Below are 27,430 nucleotides of genomic sequence, written 5' to 3' on the forward strand. Positions count from 1 at the left end.
TTACGCTACGTTGGTGAAAATTGGATGCTCTACATTCTAGTGTGACTGGCGTGGGAATAGAACATGTCTCATTGCAGACCGAAGCCACCGCTGTAACCAGTTGCATCGCATGCTAGCTTGGCTGTACAGCAGCATGCTGACCTATATGCAGTTCGAGTTCACTAATGCGAGCATTTTCTTTCCTCCATGGATGCGAGCATATAACTTCCTTGGATGCGAGCGTGTTGGGTTTGCGCCTTGACAAACAGCGAAGCTGTCGCTCGCTGCACACTTCTGCGCTTGCGCTGCAGCAACTGATTTCCTGCTGCTGCGGGTCATGTTTAAAGAGCAGGGAAAATTTTGGCGATTTCAGCGTCTACGGCACGACGTATCCGACTTAACCAGATATGTACACATGGCTGCCTGGCATGCTGTAAACGCCGAATTCGTCGACCGATCAGGACAACTACAGCCATCTGTAGTAAAGGATGATATGTAACTGAGGCTCGGCATGGCCTCCGATTTGTGTGCACTGTCTGCGCAAATCTCGGAGGCCATGGGCTTGGCATGGCCGGGCATAAGTGGTCCACGAGCGGTCCTCCCTCTAGCACGGCCGTGGGCTTGGTAACATGGACGAAGGAAAAAGTTAGGAGGGACCATTGCACAACCTAACTGAAGGCAAACCTGTTGCCCCAACACGTGATTGCACATCAAAGTGCGCAGTTGGTTTTAGTGTTCCCACTCTGCAGACAGAGCCACAGCAGGGCAGCTGAACAAGCGCGCACCGAATAAAAACTGCTGTCATAGCTACTGGGAACCAAACAGCTCAGAAAATCTCTATTCTTTCTCCATGATCTCAATGCAAGAGGTCACGTGTTGGGCCACCACTGTGGCTTCACGAAGTGTTCTTTTGCCAAGGCTGGATGCATGATGTGGTTCACGGCCAGTCAGCCAGCAGTTATAGCGAATGCCTACAGGGTTTGCATATATGCTTACTGGACAAAATGCCATAATCTCGCATGTGTTCTTAAAGCTACAAACTGAATTGGCACAATACAGCCTAAACAGATAGCGTCGAGGTTGCACATGCGATGTCTGTATTTTGCGGCGGGTGAACGTGAAACTAACGTGCGGCCTAGTCTATCTTGAAATTTCAAGTAGGTATTTCAACAAAGCACAACATACAGCAACATTTTGTGAACCAAGTTTCTGCAGTATTGGAGTTTAAAAGAAGCTACATTTATTTTTACATCAAAATTTGCTTTTTTCAGACTGCCCAATTACGGGAAATTTGGGTAGCCCCGTCTGTGTCCTAAAAATTGGTCGATGACTTTAGGTAGAGTTCATTTATAATTTTCATAATACTTTAGTCTTTTCCATAGTGATCCATTTGACAGTTGGTGAGAAGTGTTCACATAACGTTACAAGAAGACCTCCCAGACTCTGCCAAGCTGTTTGTTGCAGCTTGTAGCCCATGATGGCTCTGAATGATTCTGGACAAAAAAAAAAAAAAAAAAAAGAAAGAAAGAAAGAAATGACCGAAAAATTTATGCAGGCACTGTCTTAAAAGGTTCTTAGTCTGGAACACCTTGTAGATAAGTATAAAGACTTGCACTCTGTGGGCCATGTACATGAAGTAGCATGAAATGGGTCACGTGGCCATAGATTTTGGTGAGGAGACACGGCTGACAATAAGCATAATCTTTTGCATTGTGTAGATTTCTTGAACACAAGTCATACATACACTACAGCAATGTGTGTAGTCAAAGCTGGTTATAACAAAGTTTCATGAGACAAAAACATTTGTCATAACTGTATGTTTGTTACTTGCTGACGTCAATGGAAAAATATTAGAATTACTTTGTTATAGTCTATCATTTATTATAGAGAGGTTCAGCAACAAGTAAATGTGTGCAGACACAAATTGCGTAGCATACAAAAGAAACTTTATTGTGTAAAATAGCAACAATAGTCGCAGAGCACACAAGAGAGCACTCCAGCAGCTGCTGCGCATATGGCATGGTGTGCCGAGGGAAGACCTTGATACAAGTGGGTGCCTTGTGCCAACGGGATGGCAGTGGCAGAACACTTTGAAAACAATCAGTACGGGCCACCAAGGCCACGCATTTTGTTCTTGAATATGGCTGTCCACACACACGCACATTTTGTACATCACAGCGTCCCTAATTAAAGTACAGCAGCTTGGGCTAGTTGGAAAATGTTGCCTCACATTCGCACCATTAACACATGGAAACAACTAAAAAGAGGAAATATGAACGCCTCAGCAAAGCCATTGTCTATCTTCAATTAACAACCAGACCATACAAGAGGTCAAGGAGTGCTTGCCCTGGTCTTGTATGACATCAAGGGACACGAAAGCATGCACATTCTTGCTGCCTTAATTTACAAACGTCAATAGTACTGTCAAGACCTTCACCAAAGATTGGCTCAACGACTTGCTCAAACACAGCAGCAATCCAACTACTGCTTAAAAAAAATACCTCAACATGTTAAATACAGTAACAATGCCAAGAATTTGATTTCCTGGTATAGTTAAATGTCAGAGCAACTGAACATGGCTTACGAGCACCTTATGCTAATCCAATTCAATAAGCAGAGAGCTCAAAACTATGCAGTACAAAAGTGCTAATTTGGGTTGGTTGGTTGAACATTCACATAATGAACAAACTTCTCATAGTCCTGTTGCCTGTGCTATTTGTTCAGTATGCAGAAATGTATGGTTAATTTGTCAAAGTTCACCACACAAAGACACTTCAAATCCTTTCAATAAAACTTACAACAGAGTGATCACGTGCTGCCAGTAGCTCAACCAGCACAGAAAATAAAAGAAAAAAAAAAAGATGGAGCGACAACAGCCATAACATTAGCGGTATGCAAGCCAGTAAGTAGTATTCACAGCTGCTAGGCAAGAAATTACAAAACAGATCACTGAAACATTGACAGAAATGTTGTAGCTGGCAGCTTTGCCATTTCACTTTAATGCCCAGATGCGATCAACAAGCTTCAATAAAAGGAAATTGTTAGAATATTAACCAAAGTACTCCTAATCATTCAGAATGGCTTTTAAAAGTGAATAGTAAAGATTTATACCATCTGTCCGCTCATCAAACCATATATAAAATCAGAAAGGCAGCCAAGTGTACGGCTTCCCAACCAGCTCGTCTGACAGCACTTTCTGCAAAACAGTGGGTTTCCAAAGTAGAACTAGTGAGGTGCAGATTCAAATGAGACCACATGACTGGGCTTTACTCCTGCAGAAATTGGTACCACAGAAAGGGTAAGGCAAAGATCTTAATTCATTACCAAACTGAGCATAGTAGTTGGTTCACCGAGAATTCTGACGATTAGCAGTCAGTGCTCAGACAGTTGGACTACTGTAGATCCAGTCAGTTAAAAGTCAATGCGCTTCTAAAATCTGCATCACACCAGCTGGAAGAAAGAAAACATTGCACAGCAAGCAATGCACAGTCAAAGAGTAATTCATGCTGCTTGCTGAGGCTTACCATTAAAACTATGAAAAGTGCAAAAACAAATTGCAGAAACAAATATAATCAATGCAAAAGAAGCAGCTGTGAGAATTTTAAGAAATGCACACGCGACGCAAGAACTCACTTCTGTTGTTGTGGAGTTTTCCATCAAAACATATGACAGCCCACAGATCCATAGAGTTCCACCGATGGACCCACTACCTAGCAGCTTAAACAAGACTCAAGACGAGCATAGCAAGCTTCTAGCCTCAATTAGGAATTCAATACTTGTAATCCCTTAAAACCAGGAACCATTTCACTGTACATTGCAAAAATCATTAGTCTGCAAACAGCATAGATAATTAGATTACTAAGTATACTTTAATTGAGTGTTGGCAACGTCAGACTTGCTATAAATTGTCACCTTATACATTCATGCCCAGTTTAGACCGTAATAGTCTATGCACACATATGTCTTGCAAACCCATCAAAATAATCAAGCAAACCAAAGCAGTATCACTGTGAAATCCCAAGCCAAACAGCAAGCTTGGCTGACTTGCTATAGTTGGCAATGGATATCAAGAAAAAAATACTGAAGTGGTTGTTTGCAGAACACTAGCCGAGTATCCAGCTTACAACGAGCACAAACTTGCACACTTGCAATGGCACTAAAGGTGAGGACTTTATCGCTTAAGCTTCTTGAAGCACACTTGTAGCAAAGCACAGGTGACCTTTGATCACGGATCAACGGTGGCCAAGTGATCTGGAGCTAATTGGGTTTAAGAGGTAAAGTCAACAAAGCACACTTTAAATATAATGCAGATACTAGTTGCTTGCCACATAGGCTCAATACCACAGACTCAACCACACAGACTACCACCACAGACTAAATACACGTAGTGCTCTCAACTAAGCACTCAAGCCCTCTCTCGATTTTAACTTGCGACTCGCTACAAGCACAGAATAGTGGAACGAGACACTGTGACCAACATGTTCGGTGCATTTTACGCTGAAAACAAGCAGTATTCTTCAAAAATGAATGTAGCTTCTGCCACTGTGAACATCTCCAGGACAGTGCACGATCAAATTTACTATAATATCCCGAGTCATGGCTCATAACCCTTTTATTTTAAAATACAAATTCTACAAAATATACCCAGATGTTGTCCACTCCTCAAGAGCCACACAGAACTCAAGATTTGCAAGTGCACTGCCACAGCTACACCCATACACATTCAGGCAGCAGTTGAGTGACACTTTTTATTTATGTATATTCCTAACAAATTCAGTCACAAATTACAATTGAGCATTCTTAAGTACTCCAAATATATATATATATATATATTTGGAAATACGACACAATCTGTGTATAAAGAAGTGCTAACCTGAAGCATGAATGTTTGTCACTACAGGCCAGTCTTCAAAAGTACGAAAATTAATTGATTACAGATATTGACATATTATAGATGATGCACTATCTTCGAAATAACTGAAATATTTGTTACAAGCATATGCGGCAGTTATTGTTGAATTGAAGGTTTTCTGATGCAAGAAAGAATGTGATTTAACAGCAGTCATGCACAGCAACTCGTCAACCTTCTCATCAAACGTGAGAGTGCATCTCTTAAATTACCTTTCTTTTGCACTACTCTCTGTGCTAAAGTAACCTATGACATTGTTTTTGGTTAGCAGAGGGTTGCATTTACGTTCAGGCACCATGTTCAAGAATTCTTTCTTCTCATCAACTTGTCGGGACATTCAAGAATAAAGAGACACCGTGACAAAGTGTTAAAGTGTACATATTGCACTTGGGCTTCATGAAAGCACTTGTCACATCCGTTCAGAAATAAAGGGAGCTTACAAGATCACGCCTGTAGTTACTTCATTAAGAATTCAGTACCTCCTTTGACTGCTGTGATGGGAACGAAGTTTGGATACAATTTTGCTTGAACAATGCTGGCAAGCCTTGATAAAGCATATCAATTACAGGCCACTCTTGGCAATTCATTCTTGGCATATGAACATTATGTGCTTGTAGACAAAGAGTCTGCCTGTATACCCCTTCTTTGGTCAATTATGTTCAAAAAAGACGTGAGTGATGGCTCGGGATATTATGGTACTCAGACCATTCAGCAATGGAAATTTGAATAAATGCTAAACCTCACAGGTGAAAAACTACGAATGCAGCATCATTCCTAGTTTCATTTGCGTCATGCATCAGTGAGTTCAATAACACTGCATAGTGGCAGTTCAAAAATGAGCAGCTGACAACATACAAACATTGTCTGCGACTAGAGATGCTGAGGCATTTGCAGTGCCCCTACAGAACATGCTGAAAAGAAATGTAACAAACAACACACGTATTTAAGCTTGTATTAGAATACTCTAGAATTTGAATATAGCAAATTGCATTGGCAGCATTGAAGATGTAACGTCAGGAATTGGTTAAGCTGCACCAACTGTGCTGAGTTGCCTCAAATGAAACAACCCAATAAAAGGCACCGAGGCACATCAGTGCACAAAACACACCTCTCGAAAGCAGGGTCACGTGTTCATCACACAACTTTTCTTGCAGCCAAAAATCCCGTAATATAATGTAGGGAAGAAAACAAACTGTTGTATATAATGCCAGATGTGTAAAAACACATCCGCACACAACAGAAAGTAGTGTACAACCATTCATGTGACATGCACACACGTGTTATGTCCGAGTAGGCATGTATCTGCAAACATACAAAATATCTCTTTTCAAGAATGAACAAATGCGCTGTCCCTGTATAACAGTTCACTTTTGATAATCCAAACTTGAATGGCACATGATTTTGATGATATTGAACAAACAAAAATTTTGGTTAGTCAACAATGTTTCCAATGTATTCTTAATGGTTAATTCGAATAGGGCTTTCAGTAAACTGAAGCTTCCTGCTTGCTTGGCCCATACGGTACCAAAGATATGTGGCCTCTGCGGCCAAGAGCAGCTGAAAAAAGACATTTGTAGAGGGTTGACAAAACCAAGATGTAGCATATACAGAATACTACTTTGTCTTTAAGTCTTGCCATTAGCAATGCCTTCTCGAACAGACAACTTATTTCAGAACACATGTTGAATCTATGTATTCAAATGCTTGAAGCAACTGAGAAGAACCATCCAACAAAGCCTCATTTCCTTGAGTTATGTGCTTAACTTAATTTGCAGTACGAAAGAACAGAGCACAAAATATGCTTTTTCTTTGTAAGTGAAAAATGCAATACAGTAATTTTAAAAATCTGCAGTCTTTCACCGACACAAGTTTGAACAGATAAAGGTTGACTGCTTCGCTGAGGTCCCAACACGTGGCACTTGGCTATTCTCAATTATTCTGAATCTGCAGTGCACCGACAATTATACTGTCGGGGACATAAGAAATTACGCTGCTAAAGAGTGAAATGCTACCATCATGCTTCTAATGCAGACATGCAAGCGCAGAGAAAACAATGTGTTGCTCAGCATTTGCAGCTAGCTTCACCTGTATATCTACCGTGCACAGAATACCACATGTTGCCTTCAAACAATATTACTTCCAGGTAACATAGATCGTGCCAGGACACTTCATAACTATGATACTTTGCCGCAGTAATATAAAAAAATAAAACACCACTGAATATTGCATCACACAGTTTTCACTTTCATGCATAGCCAGTGGATAAACTCAACTGTGTTACATACAAGTTAACTATTTTGCACCGAGTGGTGGCCGGAGGTTTGAACACCTGGAAGCAGACAATGTCGCACTATCAACCGAATATGCTTATCATGAGGCAAATGCTCAGAAATGCAGACCAAGCCTCACAGACCTGACAGAGCACCTGCCATACCAGCAGTATTTCAAGACAAGCATGTATGCCTAGTGCGGCACCCTTAGGACAAAGGCACAGTGAGACTTGTAAGATTGCAGAGTCGAGGGCGTTGAAAAGCAGATATCACTCTATGTGAGGAAAGCACAGACCTAGGGAACCGCTCGCACACACATGGCCCACAACCTTTACACCAGTCACCGCTCACAAATTCTGAGCAAACATCTATGCGCAGGAGCCTCAAGTTTTTTTGCAAGTGCAAACAGATGTTTGCAAAATGAGTTTCTCTGCAAGAACTAGCTAGCACACAGGAGACAGCCAAAGTACAGCACGCTACCTCAACGCACTCATTAACAAACAAAGACCTGGCAACTGCAGTGCTCGTACTGTGTTGCGATCTTACTACTTCACACATCAAGCTTCAGCCAAGAAAGCTACGTACACCAAATGTGGCAGGTTTCTGTTGTTCTGCACACTCAATGGAATTCCGAGTCCTCTGTCTTAAGAACAGTGATATGATACGTACATGTCTACTTGTACTGACTCGAGGGCTTAACACTGTTCCCATAATACCCGCAATTGCCAGAGTGCAAGTAGACACATACCTGGCCATGAAAATAGCTGTGCAGTCAAGCCCTTCTTTCTGTAATGTGTATGTCAACACCAGCAATGCACAGTAACCAGAAGAATTTCTGGACTTCTCACAGCCTTTGACATGAAAGAACTTAGGCACTGGCAACAATGACTTTCACTAAGAATGTTTCCATTTATTTCTCAAAGCTGGTGCCCACACAGCTACTGGCGTAACAGACAAAGCTAGTGTCTATCCTTGCTTTCAGGCAGTGTGAACATGCTGAACGTTGTGTGAATAAGAGCACTGGGCATATGTGAGCCTTCCGGCTAAGAATAAAACCAAAATGACACATCTGTAGCATTACCAGACAACAGAAGAAAAGACTTGGTTGCAACAGAACAGTGGCATCTGTCACTTAGCATGAAACATGCCATATTTTGCCGTTATAGTGACAGATGGCACCACCATATTGCTTCTGAGAAATGCACTTTTTTTCTCTGGCATCACAGCAGGTGCCACGTACTTCTGATATTTTCGGCATAAAACAAGCAAATAATACACCCAAACATGGTATTAAAATGCATGCATTGTGAAATACTGCTTCTGTGCGAAATTCAAGCGCAAAGAAGAAATCAATTCAGCCAGAAGAGTCACATATACATGACGTTCTAATTTATGCAGCATTTGTTGAAAAAGAAAATAAAAATTCAAAAGTCCGATTTATGTTGCATCAATCTGTTAGCTCTATTTTAGTGCTGAATCAACAAAGGTTTTCACATTGTGTCCCGAAAGCCCGTGCAAATGGCGTCTACTGAACATTATTTTAATAAATTTTTATAGGCCTGCATATATTAATCAATGTACGATCTAAAAAACAACTGTCTAAGAAACTTGACACGATATGAAAGTGGTACTTGATTTAAATTTACAATTAAAAGCACCTTTCCATTTACTAATATATGCCCTAAAATGAAATTCGCAGGAAAAAAGAGTTTACAAATGTCCTCATTTGTAGTTTTGCCATAAATGAATCCCGTAAAGTTATGTAACTTGAAAATTGCACCCTGCATGAAAATTTCCAAAGATGTTCTGTGTCTTAAACTATTACCAGCAGGTTTTGTTAATCTACATGTTTTCTTGTGTGTAACTACAGTTGAAACTCAATTTAACAAACTGATGACCACACTTGAATTATTTCATTAAATCAGGAAGTTCGGAAAATCGAGGGATTTTTAAGTCCTTTGAAATCTAGAATTGTAACTTAGCGACATACAAAAGGTACCGCAGCATGGTATTTGCCACTAACACACAGCTGCGTGTGTAGAAAGTCGACGAGGGGGGCCCAACTATTGCCGCCCCTAGCACTATCTGGTACGTAAGAGAATGCTAGCGACTGCCGAGTCCGTTGTTCTTTGCATGGGCGCAGCATGCAGCCTCGTCAAAATAAAGCTAAGGCTGTGACTAGGGTGCTGAAATGTTTTAACGCGATAGCGTTAGAGCGCACGCTCGAAAAAAATAACCAGTCTGCATCAAAATTAGAAAAATCACACCTCTTTTTTACTCATTTATTTCTGGAAAACATTTAAAAATCCAGTTTAATGCAAGCTAGTTTCGCTAATTTGGGTTGATGACAACACTGAACCTTATGAGTACTTGCCGGGGAATGGAAATTTCTGTTAGATCGGGAACTTCGTAAAATTGGGTTTTGTTAGATTGAGTTTTAACTGTATTGCCTTCTTCTGCTCATACATAATGTGTGAATTAGGACATTCGGTGTTTACATTTTTCCTTAAGTCATACTATGCAAAGTATCTCTCCACCACCATACTTGCCAGCATGAGAAAGGCTTTCATGATAAAGTCACTCTTGGTACACTGCTAGAAGGTAGTCATCAACTGATTCAGGCAGCAAAGGTAAAATGACAACCAGAAATTGAGATGGCAAGCAATGTTACAACTTTTTTTTAATATGCCCTGCACTATTTCAGATATCTTGCAGTTCCACGTTGCATCAGTAATGGAAAATGCACTTCACTTTCCGGACATTTTTTGGCAGTCAAGGCTAATAAAGAAGCAATCTGAATAGCTTTTGATCACCAACTTGCTATCTGTGATGACCAAGATAACAAGTTGAGCAGGGACAATTTTGTTGGGAAGGCGAGAAGCAATAAAATTATCTCAAACATGCATTTGCAATTACGAATACACATCAAATACTTCTTTTTTAAACTGAAATAGTATAGCATTTGAGAATTTCATACCTGGTAATGGCTAAATATAGCTTGTTCAGAATATTGGAGGCTGCCTGCCATGGAAAAGGGCCTATGCAAATTGCTACAAGAGGTTGGTGCTCTGTATTTGCATATGTTTTCAGCCGTAATCACTGCTGTTATAGCGTGCATCCATTTTGGGGCAGTTGTGTGGTAGAATATATGGAAAATGTTGGTTTTTGGCTGAAGTAAATGTGCTATTCACTCAATAAATTTCTCCGGCTTGTTCTTTTATGAAAACATGGTCCACTGGCCACTTAAGTGCTGTCACAAGACAACCAGGAACTGGAGTGACCTGGGTTTTTGCTCATTTATAGGCTGCCCATATGAATGGAATTTCAAAATCCTGTGTTTTTCTATACATTTACTTGATTTGTAAATTCCTCATCTGAATATCCCTAAAAATGATGATCTTATGAATTTGCTTTCCAGACATTTTTAACAGCCTCTGTGCCTGAAAAATTGGCTGGCGACCCTACTGCCAGATGGCAGCACTGACGCCTCACAAGCATGATTTGACACGTCAAATGCAATGAAAAGCTTTGAATGACAAACTTCGCATTGTGACCTTTTCTTTTCCTATTTTTGCCCTTTGTCATCTGCTATTCTTTGCACCATACTCAGGGTTCTGCTTTTTCTTTTTCTGGAGCAAATCCTTAAAGGGCCCCTGAAACTGTTCGGACAAATTTTGTAGATACGTAAGGTACAACTTAAGTAGAACATTCGCACCACAATTTCCGTTACGTATTAATAGAGCTACAAGAGATTACAAGTTACCCTCCTCCCTAGCCATGCTTTCCCTCCTCAACTCGTTTGCTGAGCCATTGGGGCTAAGCTCCGCCTTCACTGGTTCTGCGTCACGGTGCAACATCACATCGCCCACTTCCGGTTGTTTTGGAGCCCGCCCCCGCCCGCGCGCATAAGCTCTCCGCTAGCCGCTTGGCCGTCAACCGCAAGCGAGAGCTATCGAAGCAGCGTGTGTTGCGAGCATTCTGTCACAGCGTCGAACGTGTCGGGTATTCCGTTAACCACACACTACCGGAACATTTTGACTGAATGGTGGAAGCATAAACTCAAGCTGATGAAAGAACTTAAGTGTAGACGTACGTGAGCTGCCTGATCAGTTTCCACGGTCCAGCCACCTGTTGGCGCAGAGCTTAAGCAGCCAAAGAAAGAGCTAATATTGCTCTGACCAAGTGTAAAACATTTTAAACATTTACAAAAACAATGTGTTAATGATTACACTCCTGCGAAAAATTTACACCAGCAGCAAAGAAGAATACATTTTGTTACTGCGACTGTGTCTGGTTGAGCTCTATGCCACCAGGTGGCTGCACCGTGCAGGCTATTTACATTTGCGCTTCTGTTCATCCCATGAAATAACACGCAAGGGGACTCGGCCAGGCCCTGCCCCCTTTGCGCTTGCGTTTATTCTAACACCGGACTCACGAAACGCTATTGCGTTAGTAATCTTCCGGTGTAAAGTGACGGCCACAATCGCGCAAATCCTGGCGCCGATCGGATAGCGGCAGTCCGATGCGCTGCAGCCAGTCCGCTAGTCTACCGGCTTGCAGAGAGACACGATGCCGCAGCCTGACATATTGCCAGTCGCTACGTTTGCACTCCACAACGCAACAAAGTCAAATCATAGCACTCGCGAAAAGACAAACCGACACTGACGGCGGAGCTCTCGTCAAAGACGGAGCATGTTGTAACACAAGCAGAAGACGCTTGCTTTGTGCCGGAAGTGCTTAAGTGTACTGAAAATTGTTTCTTGTGCATTTCCTTTATGTTACTTTCTTTCTATAAAAACAAATTAACAAACATTTCAACTATTACAAACATCATTTGTTTACCATAAAGTTGGAAAAATTATCGATCACGTGCCCTGGTCAGCCAATCGGATAGCTTGCCCCACTGACGTCATATGGGTGATTTGTGTCATATGGGTAGGGGCGGCTTAAAATTCCACTGCGCAGTGTGCTGCGATCAGCAGCAATGTGCATTTTTAAAACCTTACAATAAATTAACACGCTTTATGCAGAGCACTTAGATGCGTCAATTAATGATCAGAAGGACCTACTCTAACGACTCAGTACGTTTGTAGAAAATCGTCACAATCGTTTCAGGGTCCCTTTAAGGTGTTCAAATTTGTTTTAGATTATTTTCACTGAAGAAATTTTTTTAAAGAACCTTCTTACAGCACTGAGGGGCTTTAAGGAGATCATGCTATAGTGCAAGAATACTGATGAAATAAAGCATAACTTTTGCTGTGTATTTTGTGCTGAAATGATCATCTCTGTGACCAGAATTTGGAGCCAAAGTTATCAATGTGTCCTTATGAAGGTATATTGTTCGGTAAGTCACAAACATTGTTGAATGTTTAAAAAGAAAAGGAAAAAACAGATCGCTTGCATAGTCCTAAAATTTATAGTTTTGGGGATAAGTAAAAATTGGCAAAACTTTTATCAGAGGTTGCTTTCAGATTTCATCAGTTTTATCCAAAGACACAGAACCATATTTTTGCCAGACTTGGATGGCATTCCTGCGACTCTTTCCAGGCACCAGCTGCATCACATGTGGCTGAAAAGCTCGAATGGACTTGTTCCTCTTGCCACTCATGGAGCTAAACCAAACGTCAGCCAACTTCTAGCGAAGGTAAGTTACGGCCCCCCTCCCCCAACTCACATTAATTCAAACCTAATAGCTTGCCGTGATGTTTCATTCAAACAAATAGCTAAATTTTGGTTGTCATGCTATGGGTTCACTGCAAACCAACGCTGCGCAATTTAGAGGTGTAATGCTCCAGCCTATTATTACACACAAAAAAAAATCATGTGCCCTTGTGCAGCTTGTGACACCAGTGGATGCAAAATGCTTGCTTTGCCCCATGAAGAGATCTACACATATTACAAGCACCACAACTCTGATGATGGTGCATGCAGCAAGTGGCTTGCAATGTCAACTTACATGCAAATGTATGAGAACTATCCACCAAATGATGATTGGAAGTTCTGCCCTACACAGTGCAGTTGTAAGATTTGTGTGTTCCAAAAAGAGGGCAGTTGCAATCTGTAAATACACAGTTAACTTTGTTTGTATATGTGGCACAATCCACAACTTTCTTCGACATACTATAGTCAAAACCCATGACAACAAAATTCTCACGATGAAATATTGTCGTATTCCCGGCACACGCCCATAGAATTCAATGCGTTTCATACCTCTCGACAGCAAAATGTCGCTGTACTACAATTCCACATCAACGAAATTTGCTGGAACGTAACCCCACATATTACCTACTTGGGCAAGGCTAGCAGCCTCCAAAATCTGCTCAAATGCATTTGCTTTGCACTAAAATTGCATGAAGTACCACCACATTACACATGCATGGGCGCCACCATTTTTGTTGACAAAAACAGCCAAGCACTGGAACCGATCACGTGCACTGGAAACACATCACTGACACCATCTTGTTTGTTGATCGCCTGTTTGAAGCGGCACACATCTTGCTACCAACGTGCGACAATGATTTACACCTATTGCAGTGCGTAACGTGCACCTCTGTGAGAAAAATGCAGCGAAACCAAGGAAATCCATGTCCCACTGACATGGAATTGTTTTTGGCGGTACCAGCAGGGAGTGCCACGCATCAGGATGTGCAATCTTCCAGGCATACACATCCCTTACTTCAAGAACACTGGTTTTAGTGCCAACCGACAGGCATTGGGTGGGGATTTGTCACCAGACGTAGATTTGCAGGAAGGGGCCACAATCTCGATAGATTGCGTTCGAGTATACGTGATACGATCACTTTCGCGCGTGGCACCGGGTGCGTCGGCGCCCACTGGCAACAACGTGCGCTGGAGAAAGGCTGCTGCACGTGTGGAGCGCTGTCGCTCTGTATCCGGTGCCAAGTTACGCAGTTACACAAAATTTCACAAAAGTGATCGTGCCTGCAAAAGCTATCTGTTGACCGAGAATACTGCTCCACGGCAGTGCTTCCGCTGCTGATCGACGTACGCGGCGCACTTTGTACTGTTGGCAATGCTGTTCTAAATCCTTGAGCACAGCTTGCCATGGGAGGCCAACAGAATTTTGACTGCGACGCACTGCCTATTTGTGTTATCTCATTTCGCAACAACGAAATTCTCGCAAAGGCAAATTTTTTCATGTTCCCTACTGATTTTGTTATTGCAAGGTTCAACTGTATACCACCATGTGCTTAAAATAAAAGGCAAGATAAATAAGATAATATGGTTGGTATATTTTATGCTCATTGCTATCAAGGTATTATAGGATTAAACAGAGTTTTCAGCTAATCCTAAATTCACAGTTTTCTGGGGCAAAACAATAACATAGTGTGCCATGGCCAATGAAAAGCTGCTGAAGGACATTCATGGCGCATTGAACAACGACAACATAGCTTGTTAAAAATGTTTGTTTTGAAATAACTATATCGACAAAGAAGTGAACCACTACACTTGAAAAAAAACTGTGACAACTGCAAGATGGCAGAACTGTTTACCAAAGTTTTAATTAGTTTCTTGTTTGTTTGTGCATTATGTAATGTTTTTAGAAAAGCATAAAAATATGCCTATTCACATATTCTCACATAATAAATTATAGTTTTGTTCGCACAGTTTAATCGTTCATGGATCTTATATTAGACTTACGACCATATGTTGACCTTGCAAGGACCATGCAAATAATGCGTGTGCCTGGCAACACTGCCGTGCCTGCATATTGACCTGGGTAGCCGACTTTGACCACGCTCAATGCCTACTACACCATTTTGAGCTGAGGGAGAGTTCAGGACACTTATCACTGCAAATGTGATATTCGTGGTCGAGCTTGAATTAACAGGAGTCGACTGTAGAGTAGTTAAACTCTGCCAGCTGCATCTCGGCCGTGGCTGTTGAGAGACCATGCTCGCCAACAGTGCGCCCCTAAGACCGGCCACGGTAGGCAAGCGAAGCCAGCAACCATCAGGAAGTCGAGGCATCATCCCAGAGGCACTGCATGCGGTTGGTCACAGGAAAACGGAATTCTCGGCACTTGCGGCAAGAGCGAATGCCACAGCGGAAGGCAGCTCGGCGGGCATCACGGCACCACTTGAGGCCACACGGAAACCAGGCAACGCACAGCTGCAGATGGCAGCCGCATGGACTCGACGAAGTGTGAGGCAGAGCACCACAGCGCAGCCCTGCAGCTGTGTGTGTTGCTCCTGGTGCCGGACGCACAGCAGTTGCCAGCAAAAGTGGGTCCTGGCCGGATGCTGTATAGAGTACATGAGAAAGACAAACATCTGCTTAATTTCACAAAAGCAATCAACATACTGGGGCCCATCTCCACAAAAGTTCCCTTTGCAAGTGCCATCTGCAGTAGGTGGTGTACAGACCACCCAAATACATTTAAACCTCAATATAACAAACTTCTTAACCATACAACACCATGTATTTCGAACCTCAATTAAAGAAGAGTGTTCATACACAATTTCTATACAACGAAATTTTGCTGCCGCCGCAAGGAACTACAAATACAATAAATCGAAATTTCCGCAGAAGTAGATGGTCAGTTTGTTGAATTACATACAGCTGCTTGCACATGAACCTCTCAAATTGCGCAGTGTGCAACTGAGAGTGTATTCCAAAGTGGAGCAGCAGCATGTTCTGTACAAAGTCCAAGTGCGGAAAGATCCTATCGTGCCCCGTGCACTGTCTGCTCTAGGTGTGAGTGAAAGCATGCAAGGGCACTGATCTTTAAACGTGGGGAGATCAGTGTGCAATGGTGAGCCAAGGAGGGTGGTCGGCTGACAAGCGTCGTCTTCCTACATAAGAAAGGGGAAAGGTGGGAGGGGAGAAAGCTCACAGTAATGGGATCAAGCATACGTGATGGCGGGGGGACAAAGTTGCATGCACCTCCTTTTCTACTACAGCTGTGGCTGTGCATGGCTGTCAGTGCAGCTGAGTGCGTACACAACCAGCACGCTCTGTTTTAGAGGTAATCTGTTGCGTGTGCAAAGACTAGAAGAGCTGAGACTGCATGGCATCGTATTCTGTCTTTCAGCCTATTTAGTACTGGAGGTTACGTAATCTCGAGTTTCAGACATGCATTGCAGCAAGAGGTAGAGAAAACATTCTCATTCTCTTCTCCCTGCCGGTGCCATATAGCCAGTGCGTTTCACTATAGCACCGTCCCTTGGTGGGCAGCACTATCAGCCACGGGGCGTAGTGGACACAAAAGCGGGGCTGGCTTTGCTTCATGCCGCCGATGTGAAGGTATCGACATGTCATGAAACCATATCTTTCGTCGCCAACTCTCAAGTTAAACAAAATGAATGTTTTTCTTATTCAAATGTGCTTTTTCCGGTTGCCTGATAATTTCAAAAATTTTGCGATCCCTTCCCTGTAAGGAAAATTCATCGGCGACTGTAGTTACAGTTGAACCCACTTATGACAATATTTATGTGCCACAAAAATTTCCTTGTTGAAACAGATAATTGTTATAACTGGGTTGCATGAAAAAAAAAAAAAGCAAATGGGGGATGGCAGAGCTGTTGTGAGAAACTATAATGGCAGGGAGGCCAGTGCCACTCCCCACCACCTTCCTCCATCCGACTGCTGATTGCATCGACTCGTTTACCTGTTTAACTCTGCTTCCTGCATGCTCCCATCGTGTGTAACATGCTGCAGCTGTCGGCATTCAAGAATGGCACTACTATAACTGCAAAGAGGAGTCATGGACGGCAAGTGACATGCGAGTTTTACCAAGGCATCACCTTGGTCGCCCCAAAGAGGCATTTTGCAAAATGCAAGAAGGCTACAGTGGCAGCCTGTCAGCTTGAGAAATCCGGAAGAAATGCTGGGGCAAGTTTGTGAACGTCTGAAGCAGCTAGGCCTAGCGTTTCCGCGGTGGTGGCCACCAGCGAATTGACATGCGAGCAACTGCCATATAGTTCAAATGGCAGTGGCTTTGATTAATGCCGTTTCAAGGCCACAGTCGCAGCGAAAAAGTTGGGAAAGTCAGACAGCGAAAAGATTTGTGTCCGAAATTCCACATATTCTTAAACATTGAATCTATGGGGTGCGGGGTGAATCTCCGAAGGCATCCAAATTATCAGGTATGTCCAAAAAAATTGGTCGTTGACTGTAATTATACACAAAAGGTGTTCGCTATGGCACTCATTTCTATTCATGCCAATGGTACAAGAGCAAAACTGGAGGCCACAGTGGCAACGAGATAATGAAGCACTGGACATGAAGGAAAAACAGTTAAAGGTTCTATAGTAGGACACCACTTAAAAAACAGCAGTTGGCAACCAAGGCACACAGATCATGCAGGGTTGTGTTACTCCACCAGCCAATCACAGAAGCAAAAAAATCATCATCATGCGACCTCTTCAAAATGGGGTCGTACTTGATACCTCCGGAGTGTCTACTGTTTATGAAGAGTATTTTCATCGCCGGAAGCGATGAGGCGTGCAAGAGACATGGACAAAGTGTATGGAGTCTGAACATTTCGCTCTTTAAAAGTCCGCGGTACAGTTCATTTCACTGTTGTGCCTGTTTTACTCACTAAACTTCACTGCCAACTGAAGTGAAACTTGACAATAAATAGTTACAGTAAAGCAAGCATTTTATTTCAGTTCAATAAACAATTAGGCTTTCACTGTTTCACTATAATAGACGAGTGAAAACAAAAAATGAAGCTCTTATAATTTTATTTTTGTGGTTACCACCTTATTTAGGTAGCAAGGAAAGCTTAAAGTGCGAACTATTTGCAGCCTTGTGGAGGAACAGTGGCTGGCGGTTATGAGGGCATGGGCGGAGCTTCACTGCAGACTTAAGTTGTATCCAACTATAGTTCACTCGCCCACTTGGCCCACTTAACCGTATTCTAGTACACTCTAGATACAGAAATACAGCCACCCTGGTTGTTCTGACAGCAGCCACGACAGCCATAAGTGCCCATGCACATGCCAGCCACTTGCCGACAGCGCTGAAAGGTCCAGTGCTATAAGTTATTTGAAACTGTGTGAGAGGCACCGTCACACGGTGTGGGGAATGTGAACTGCTACACTCATCAGCTAGTTCTTCTGCAGCCACAGCACACATGCCGAAGCCGTTCTGGTGCAGCGTGGTGCAATTTCGGTCAATTTTCTGTGTTTGGCACAAGAATTGGCATTTGTATCAAAAATGCCCCGCCCCTGAATTCGCCACATGCTCCTCACTGGCTTGCACAAGAAAATCCCATATCTATCAGCCTTGCTTGCTTAATGCAAAGCTTGCCGACATCTTTCTCCAATGTATCCAGGTGCTCCACGTAGTGCAGTGGAAGGCCCCTCGTGAAAACGAAGCCCCGGAGGGACTCACTCATCACCTGCAATGCCACCTGCGAGGACAACATTGAGGCAGCGTGCCTTACCGTGCCATTGCTGCCATCGTCGTCGCTATCCGAAGCAAGCACATTCACGACGATCGCCTCATGGGTTAGAAGTTCTGATGTTTCTAATGCGTCTTCCGCATGTAGCAGCCAGATTTCGTTATAACCTACAATGATGCTCGGGGGCATTGTAGTAAGCAGTAAGCGGGTTATTTTACCATAAAAAATATACAAAAGTTGATCGTGCAGCAGCTTCTCATTGTTATAACCGGTACCATTATAAGTGGGTTCGAGTGTATTTGCATAAAAGGTTGAATTTCAAAGTCAAAAATTTTTGATTTAACAAAGCAAATGGCCAATTTTACCAACCTTGTTATACCAAGGTTTAGCCATTATAAGATGTGCAAAAAAAAAAGATATTGTCATACTAGTCCGTATTTTTTTTTTTATTTGAAGCAGAACTGCTGGAGGGACACGCTACTTAAAATTTGCGAAGTCAACTTGATAAACGCACAGTTGCTGGCAAGTGCATTGTCTAGTGAGTGACACTGGTGCTGCCTAAGGGGTCACAGGAATGAACATTTGAAATGATCAACAAGAGAAGCCAGAGTCTGGCGTAATAATGTTTCGACAAGGGAACTTGTCTTCATCATATTGTTGTCGGGGAACTTCTATAAGTCAGTACAGCGTATGACTTAACCAACAATGCCTGCTTCACATGACACTAATTTGCTTGCCTGGCAGGTGCATAACACTGCGATTCTATTCTTCACAGCCTCATCACAACATGACAAAAAGGAAATGGGAAGAGCCAGGAATCAGACTGATGTTTTAGTCATGTGACATGTGCCCACAGAAGATGCAAGCCTTACAAGGGTAGCAAAACAGAGCACAAAGGAAAAGGACACTGCAAGCACATTGGTAAGCCAACTCTCCATGTTTGATGTGCACCCAATGGTCAACTCTCCCAGAGAAGCAAGCACAGTAAATGGCTCGGACCTTGGCGTGCAGGCGAAGCAGCCCATGCTTGCATGTCCCCATGTCGAGCAAAGGTTGCCTGGGGAGCATCGGCACACAGTGCGGCTACGTGCGGAGAAATGAGGCCCGCACGGGACAGGTCCACGCTCAGGTCAAGCTGTACCAGCTCCCGGCCACGGTCATCCTCAGGCTCTCGCTCGGCCAATGGGTTGCGCTGTCATGAGATAACAAGTCAGAAAAGGCTGAAGGCAGGAAGTACGGTACTTTCGTAGGCTTATTTAATGTGTGAAATATGGACGCTGACATGCTTGCTCCACAACGCAAACGTAACACAAACCAACAAGACACTAAAAAATGTTTCCCTTCTCCAATTTACTTCTACTTTCTTTCATAAAGCAAAGGCAACACAAGCTATTCTCAGTGTAGGCTTATAAAGGTGTTGATTCATAGCTGTTGTTGATGGTATTGCAAACGGATAACACACCACAGGGTTTCATAAAACATTATTAGAGGGCCGTTTTATGCTGACTGTTCAATGCACAGGGAAGTGACAAGGACTTACTGAGCAAGTGCTGCTAGAATTGCCAAGCACTGACCATGTTCAAGTGAGTATTGAAAGTGAGTCAAGCCACTAACAAACACAAATCCTTGCAAGTGATGCTTGAGATGCTGCCACCAATATTTAGTATATGCTATAGCACACAAACGTGGCAGCCGAATGGCATACCACTACCATGACTGAGCTGTCTAAAGCAAAGGTTTCTAAATCAAGAAGACATGACTTCAAATCCTGGAACCCAATTGTTAAATTTTGTCTTTCCATTTTGTTCCTTCCATTTTTTTTTCTTCCCATAAATTTTTCCTATGCCATTATAAAGCAGTAGACATCTTTAGTACTCACCATGGCTTCCCAAATACCTGCTGCAATGGATCAGTTACTATGGCATTCTGCTGCTAAGTGTGAGGTCACGGCTTTCCTACCGTGGTGGCTGCACTCTGATGGGGGTGGAATGCAACAATACTTGTGTGTTGTGTACAGCAAAGGGATATTAAAAAGAACCCCTATGTTCAGCTGTATTAATAAATTATGACTAATAGCAAAACTACCTTTCTTACTGTGAGAGGGGCCTTCGTATACCAGAAAAGGTGAAATAACGAAAGATATTATTGCAATGCCACTCTCAATTTTCCATGCCAACTCATTATGACAGCATGAATTCAAGCCTAGTTATATGTTTATCGGTAAATAATGACTACATTGCATTATAATGGAACCATGGACTCCACCTAGCAAGCTTTGAGAACTTTTCCTGTGAGCCCAAATATGAGAAAATACCTTGAAATTCATAATGTCATATTGATGTACCAGTTTCTAGCTTCTGGCATAAAAGCTAGAAACATGAAGTATGGCCTTTAGTTCATTTCTCCACTAGTAATAAAGTTTTTACTGCCAAATGAATGAAAACAGAGTGTCAAAACATACTTTACTACTGTTCACGACCTCAAGCTTTCATTTGCCCGCAAACTTCTCTCGTTTTGATTTTTACCACTCTGAAGTTTTTAAGTTTTACTCTTTTCTAAATAGCCTCAAGTGGTCAAAATTAATCCATAGACTGCCACTGTGACACCTCTCATAGCCCCCACATTGCTTTGGGATGCTAAATCTCACCTAATCAATCTATTTACTGGCTCTCCTCTTTGAAAGCCCACAAGGGAAAGCAACGGACCTGCCGTAATTTGGACATGGCATCAACCGAGATGAAGCCCAGGCGGTTGAAGCGGATGAGGAAGCACAGGACCTGAGGCTCCCTGTGGCCTTGCTCTTCCTCGGCCAGGACCACCACCCGGAACACCTGCACCTCCTGCAGTCACAAAGCTTTGCATCAGCCCGGACACTAGGCACAGCACCTACACACCAACACAGCGATAAAATAATGACCCATTCTCACTACACTTCTGAAATAATTCATTCATTCATGATACAGAAACTCTACATCCAGAGGGGGGGGGGGGGGGGGGGCATTAGTGGCTCTATGCTGAATCTGAAACATGTCACTGGAAGAACCTAAAAGATGCAAGATGACCAGAAGCAAAAGTGAAGAAGGGTGACAACACATTACAGTGAGGAGCGAAATAACATTAGACTGTCAGAAGAAAAAACAATGCAGAGTACAACTCAGCAGGAGTGGGATTTCCTTTTTTCCTCCTTCAATGTGACAGATCTGCAGCTCACATAATTCAAATTTCTGCTGTTTTATCTCAAAAGTTCTTATAATTCCCCTAATCAAGTGAGCAGCATACTTGACTAGCTTTTGCATATCAACAAGCAAAGACACACAACTGCTGCACTAACAACGTGTAGCAAGATCGCCTATTTTGACAAGTCTGTCACTACTATTCCAGTGTTCCATAACCTCTTTATATATAAGAATTATGTGCCTTTGTCAATAAGGTATCTTTCTAAAACAAGCTCCAAAAAAGAAGACCATGCTAAAAAAAGGTAAAGACACTTTTTTCTCTCATCTGCTTCATTTTCTCTCCAATATGTTTTGTTTAATGCAAATCCCATGTTCTTTTTTTCGATTGCTGTGGTATAAACTTGTGATGAGATGAGTTCATGGTTCATGGTTATATTGCGCTCAGTTTTACAAACACAATGTTAAGGAAAGACAGGACGTGGACGGACGTAGCGCAAACTACCAACGGACCACAAACAGCAGACACCGCTACTTGCAGTGCCAAGATTAAATGGCTTTCCGGTCTTTTTTAGATCGCAGACATATATATATTTCATTTATTTAACTCAAACCTAGCAATAATGCATTACTGAGAATGTTCTCGCAATCATGAAATCAGCCAATAAATAACACTGATTGAACAACTGCTTTCGATCAGCTTTGATGACGACATTGCATATGCGAGACCAAGTGTCTGTTCACTGCTTTTGACATGACATTGTAAATTCCCTGCGGCATGCAGTGCAATAATATTTGGCTCGCATGTTTACAAGAGCCTCGTTAACAGATTGTTTTTGTTTTCTTTACTGTGTTCAAAGAGTGTCCAGGGCCCCCTTAAGTGAATGAAACATATACGAGGTGTGACACAAAAGAAACGAGACTAAGTGTGTAGCTTGAAAAAAGAGTGCATTTGGCAACAACTGTTTTGCTGACGTAATCCCACACTCCTCCTCTATTCATGCCTCCAGTTTCGACGGAACCGATCAAGCCAGTTGGGAGTACTGCGTCATTGAGTGAACATGTGCAACTGCATTCTGCCGGAAAAATGTCCGATGTAAAAACTGAACAGCGAATCAACATCAAGTTTCTTGTGAAACTTAAGAAATCAGCCACGGAAACATTTCAAATAATAACCGAGGCTTATGGAGATGTAACCTTGTCTCGTGCACGTGTGTTTGAATAGCATACGCGGTTTTCAGGGGGAAGGGACAGTGTGGAAGATGATGAACGTGCTGGGTGCCCGAGGTCAGCGATTACAGACCAAGACATTGCCAAAGTTCGTGATGTGATCAGTGGTAACCGAAGATTAAGTGTTCGTGCAGTGGCGGTGTCGGTTCACTTGGATAGGGAAGTTGTTCCACGCATTTTAATGGACGAATTACACATGACGAAGATTTGCGCGAAGGTTGTTCCAAAAGTTCCGTCCGTTGACAAAGAACAGTGCCGTAACGACGTGTGTGCGGACATGTTAGAACGCATTGCAAATGAGCCAAATTTGTTGGAATCTGTTGTAACATGTGATGAGACGTATTTTTACCTATGACCCAGAAAGTAAGCGCCAGTCAATGCAGTCAATGCAGTGGAAGTCTCCAGGATCCCCAAGACCCAAAAAAGCACACATGTCAAAATCAAAATTCAAGGCAATGTTAATCGTCTTCTTCGACATTAATGGAATTGTAATGAGTGAGTGGGTTCCCAGTGGTCAGACTGTTAATCAACACTACTACATTGAAGTACTAAAAGGACTTCCTGAAAAAAATGAGGAATAAAAAAAGGTCACAGTTGTGGAGTGATGGATGGCTGTTGCACCAGGACAATGCACCCGCTCACACGGCCCTATCTGTCAAGCAGTTTCTGGCCAGCAAAAGCATTACTGTGATAGGACATCCTCCTTATTCACCTGATTTGGCTCCATGCGACTTTGTTTTACTTCCTAAAGTTAAAGCTTGCTTAAAGGTAACCCATTTTATCTCGGTTGAAGAGGTTCAGGCAAAAACGGAGAATCTCCTGAAGGGCCTTCCAAAAACCTCGTTCCAGAACTGTTACCAGCAATGGCAGCACCGAATGCAGAAATGTGTGAATGCAGAAGGGGACTACTTTGTAGGTGATAATGTCACAGAGAACTGATTCAGTAAATACAATAAGTTATTGGACCAGTCTCGTTTTTTTTGTGTCAGACCTCGTATATGTCTACGATCTCAAAAAGACAGAAAAATCATTTCGTCTTTGTGCTACCGGTTTACGTACAACAGTTGCACGAGGCTTCCAAGATAGCAGTGGCATGCTGCATAGTGCAGTCTACCACGGCCAGTGTGGGGTGCCGTGACAAGCAATTTTGCCACACAGACAGTCAACTCTCAATGGGGCTTTGTGCCCTTGGCCACTCCCTTGTGTAGCTTCCAGCATACTAGCGGGGACGAAAAAAGAAAGCTGCGTGTCACTGCAATAATCTTGCTTACACTTGACAAATTCGAAAAATTACTGCGGCATGATATTTGTGAGAAAACGTCCTTTAATAGTGAGGCTATTCTATGATTATTTAGAAGAATGTTTCGGGACCCCCTTTTAAACGCTTTCTTGCCACATTTCATTGTGCTGCATGGGTGAATAAGTACAATTTATGAGTTTCCTGTTTTGTCTACGAGCCTCAATTTACCATTTTAAATTCTGTTAGCTTTCCGTAGCTTGTTGATCAGGTCTGTGCCGTTCGCAGCCAGAGAAGTGCATGCGATGCCATGTTTCTCAGTTTTATGCCATTGTGTCGCCACTTGCAGGCACAGACAAAGCCCCGTGCACTCAGTTCCAGCGATTGCCAAAGAGGCTGAAAAATCAACCGTAGCGTGTTCCAGCATTAGTGGAACATGCCACAGTTACAGTAATGGAACTACTGTAATTTGGTCACATGCATTAATTTGTATTCTTTATGCTAAGGGCGCTCAATGCGACTAAATATTTTATCTGTATATGTACATATAATAATTGACAAACATAGAAACCATGTCATTTTATACAAACTAAGTAGGTTACTGTTTTTATTAGACTTCTGTTATTAGATAATAAGTCTGTGTTTTATTACTTTAATAAAGGTTTTAGGACATCACGGACATTCTCTAAGCAGCAGCTCATTGGCATCGATTGCAGTCCAGGCCATTCATAGATTCAAATTGTATGGCAGTAATATTTGCAAACCAGGTGGTCATTTCGTTTGAGCAGCAGGTTTGTTTTAATTAGATGACAATAGCATCTCAGCCAGTTTATGCATCCAACATTCGGTAGCTGCCACAAAGCAAATGTTTATAAAGACAGTGAACTTTATCAGTTGCAGCGTTTCACTGGCATAACAACTGCATGGCTTCAATCGTTAGTGATCTGCCGTGTCTGGTGCAATGCCGTGTTGCTTAGAAAAAATTTGCTAGCTACTGCAATGATTCATCGCTAGAACCTGAGCATAGTCCGTTTGGAGACTACCCATGAAAGCGGACTACCTAGCAGCTTCTGGGCATGTGCACTGGTGAGTAAAAAAGCACTGCTTTGCAATCTCAACTTTGCGTGCGAGGCAGATAAAACAGATTCTTGTAGTCATTTCTTACAAGTGGAAACTAATAATAATTGTAAGGTTATTGCTCTTTAAAGGCAATTCAAACGAGGCTCTTGTTATTTGGCCATGTTGCTAAAATTCCTGACATAGTATGCAGCATAAATAATAAATAGTTTTGGCTGCTTCTGCATAATGAGAAACTGAGCTAAATTCACTGCAAATTAGTGGCAAATGTACTTCTGGTAATACAGTTAGATTGATTGCATTTGAGACATAATAAAATGAGTGTTTATTGCCTAGTATCTGGCAGAAAAATTTGTCATCTAAGCAAGGCTTCACTAAGCAGAGCCCACACAAAAACACCATTGAAAGAAATGCACATGCGAAACAGTGGCGTGTGTGTGTGCGTGTGTGTGTGCGCGCACTTTTCTGTCATGGGGCACTTTGTGCACTGTTCTTAGTCATGCATAAATCACAAACTGACCCAAACTTCCACTATAGTAATTAAGGCTCTTTTTTCTTATGACTTCAGCCTCCAAGAATGCTGCTCATATTTGTTCACCCTTTTGGATTTTATTGTTCCTGGACATAAGTCAACAGTGAATGTGTGACCAATGGAAGCAACATCAAGGGCCTGAATCCCCACAAGGCATGTTTCGGAACACTTCAACTAGAACCGTGATTTGTTCATTTATTGGACTAACTTTTGTTTCATCATTCTTTGCTTGCATCTTTGTCATGGCTTCATCATTTCTCTTTTCTAAAAGACGGACAAAAGAGAGATTATTGAAGTTCAAGAGCACAGACTGGTGGGCTAGTTGGTATTGCATAACTTGACGCAAAGCGCAAAAAAGCACGACTACAACAGAAGGGAACGAAGACACAGCGCTGTGCCTTCGTTCCTTTCTGTTGTCATCGTGCTTTTTTGCGCTTTGCCTCAAGAGATTATTGGTCTGCAAGCTGCCCAAGCCACACCATGAGAAGCTCAACGGTCACCATAATGACAACAGGTTCTCTTGAGCTATGTGCCTCACCACGAAATGTTTGCAAGTTTACCAGATAGAGGGGTGTGAGCCCCATCAGGAAAGCAGCAGTCTACAGTTTGGTATCGCACTGAGCGGGAATGCTAAAATTTGACACACAAGCTTACTTGCTTTTAAGGGCGTTTTATGACAAACAGAGAAGTAACATGTTGAGTCCCAACTTGTTTCTTTTCTAGTCATTATGACCATGATGACTAGAACAGAAACAATGTAGCAAGCTCCTACTTGCTAATGCACAAACTCTGTCATCTGCTCTTTGCAAATCAGCTTAACGGACATTACTGCCAGGCATCACATGCTTCATCACAATGTTAATTTGTTACACGAAAATGCAAATCATTTCATAACAATCAAAAGTTCTCAATGTAATTTTGAAGAAATTGTACTTCATTTTGACTGAAACTGGCAGTCACACTTTATTACAGTAAAACCTCGTTCAAACGTACCCGCTTAAACAGTAGTTTCGTTTTAAAAGTAGTAAAGTCAAATCCCCGACTCAGCGGCCATTGAACATAATGTGTTTCGTATCCGCATAAACCGTACCAGCTTACTGCGTACGCATCGGTTAAAACGTAGCGTTTGAACTTTTAGTCGCGCAAACACGGCGCTGCGCCGTCTCCATCGGGCGGCCCGGCAGAACAACACGCCTCAGAGATCGGAACAACGGCCTCCAAGCGCCCTGTGCGTTTGCGCGTGAAGCCACATCAACATCAACATCATTTCGACGCGGTGCCAGAGAGCGTTATGGCGTCGTTCCGAAGCTTGGATAAAAAAAGACGCCGGGTGCTCAGCATGGAAGAAAAATTAGACATCGTCCGTGCTATCGAACGTGGCACGAAGAAGTCGGCGCTGACACGCAACAGGGATCTGCTGTTGACTACAGTGTGTGGCATTTGGAATGCGAAGAAGTTGCTCGGCAGCGCTGCTGCGACCGCGAAGATATGTCGGCTACGAGGTTCGACTTTTCGCCATCGTTGCCTCTGTTGTTGCCGAAGTGTCGACTAGCGACAGTGACGAGGGCGACACGGAAAGCGATAGCACGGGCGATTCAGGCCCGACAGTGGCATAAGCAGCGCGTTGCGTCAGCCTCATGAATGCAACGCCG

General features: G+C 42.7%; 1 protein-coding gene across 1 annotated transcript in view; it reads right to left on the reverse strand.

Moving 5' to 3' along the window:
• Positions 1-1,903: 1,903 nt before the first annotated feature.
• The window catches only part of oaf (BRICHOS-like domain-containing protein out at first), a 30,523-nt gene continuing 4,996 nt past the window's right edge, over positions 1,904-27,430 (reverse strand). The window contains exons 2-4 of the mRNA XM_075691720.1: positions 21,235-21,369; positions 19,529-19,721; positions 1,904-15,422 (exon numbers count right to left, since the gene is read on the reverse strand). Of these exons, the coding sequence (XP_075547835.1) occupies positions 15,133-15,422; positions 19,529-19,721; positions 21,235-21,369 (618 nt within the window). The 3' untranslated portion in view covers positions 1,904-15,132. The remainder of the gene's footprint in view (positions 15,423-19,528; positions 19,722-21,234; positions 21,370-27,430) is intronic.

The sequence above is a fragment of the Dermacentor variabilis genome, chromosome 5, assembly GCF_050947875.1.
Source record: "Dermacentor variabilis isolate Ectoservices chromosome 5, ASM5094787v1, whole genome shotgun sequence".
Lineage (NCBI taxonomy): Eukaryota > Metazoa > Arthropoda > Arachnida > Ixodida > Ixodidae > Dermacentor > Dermacentor variabilis.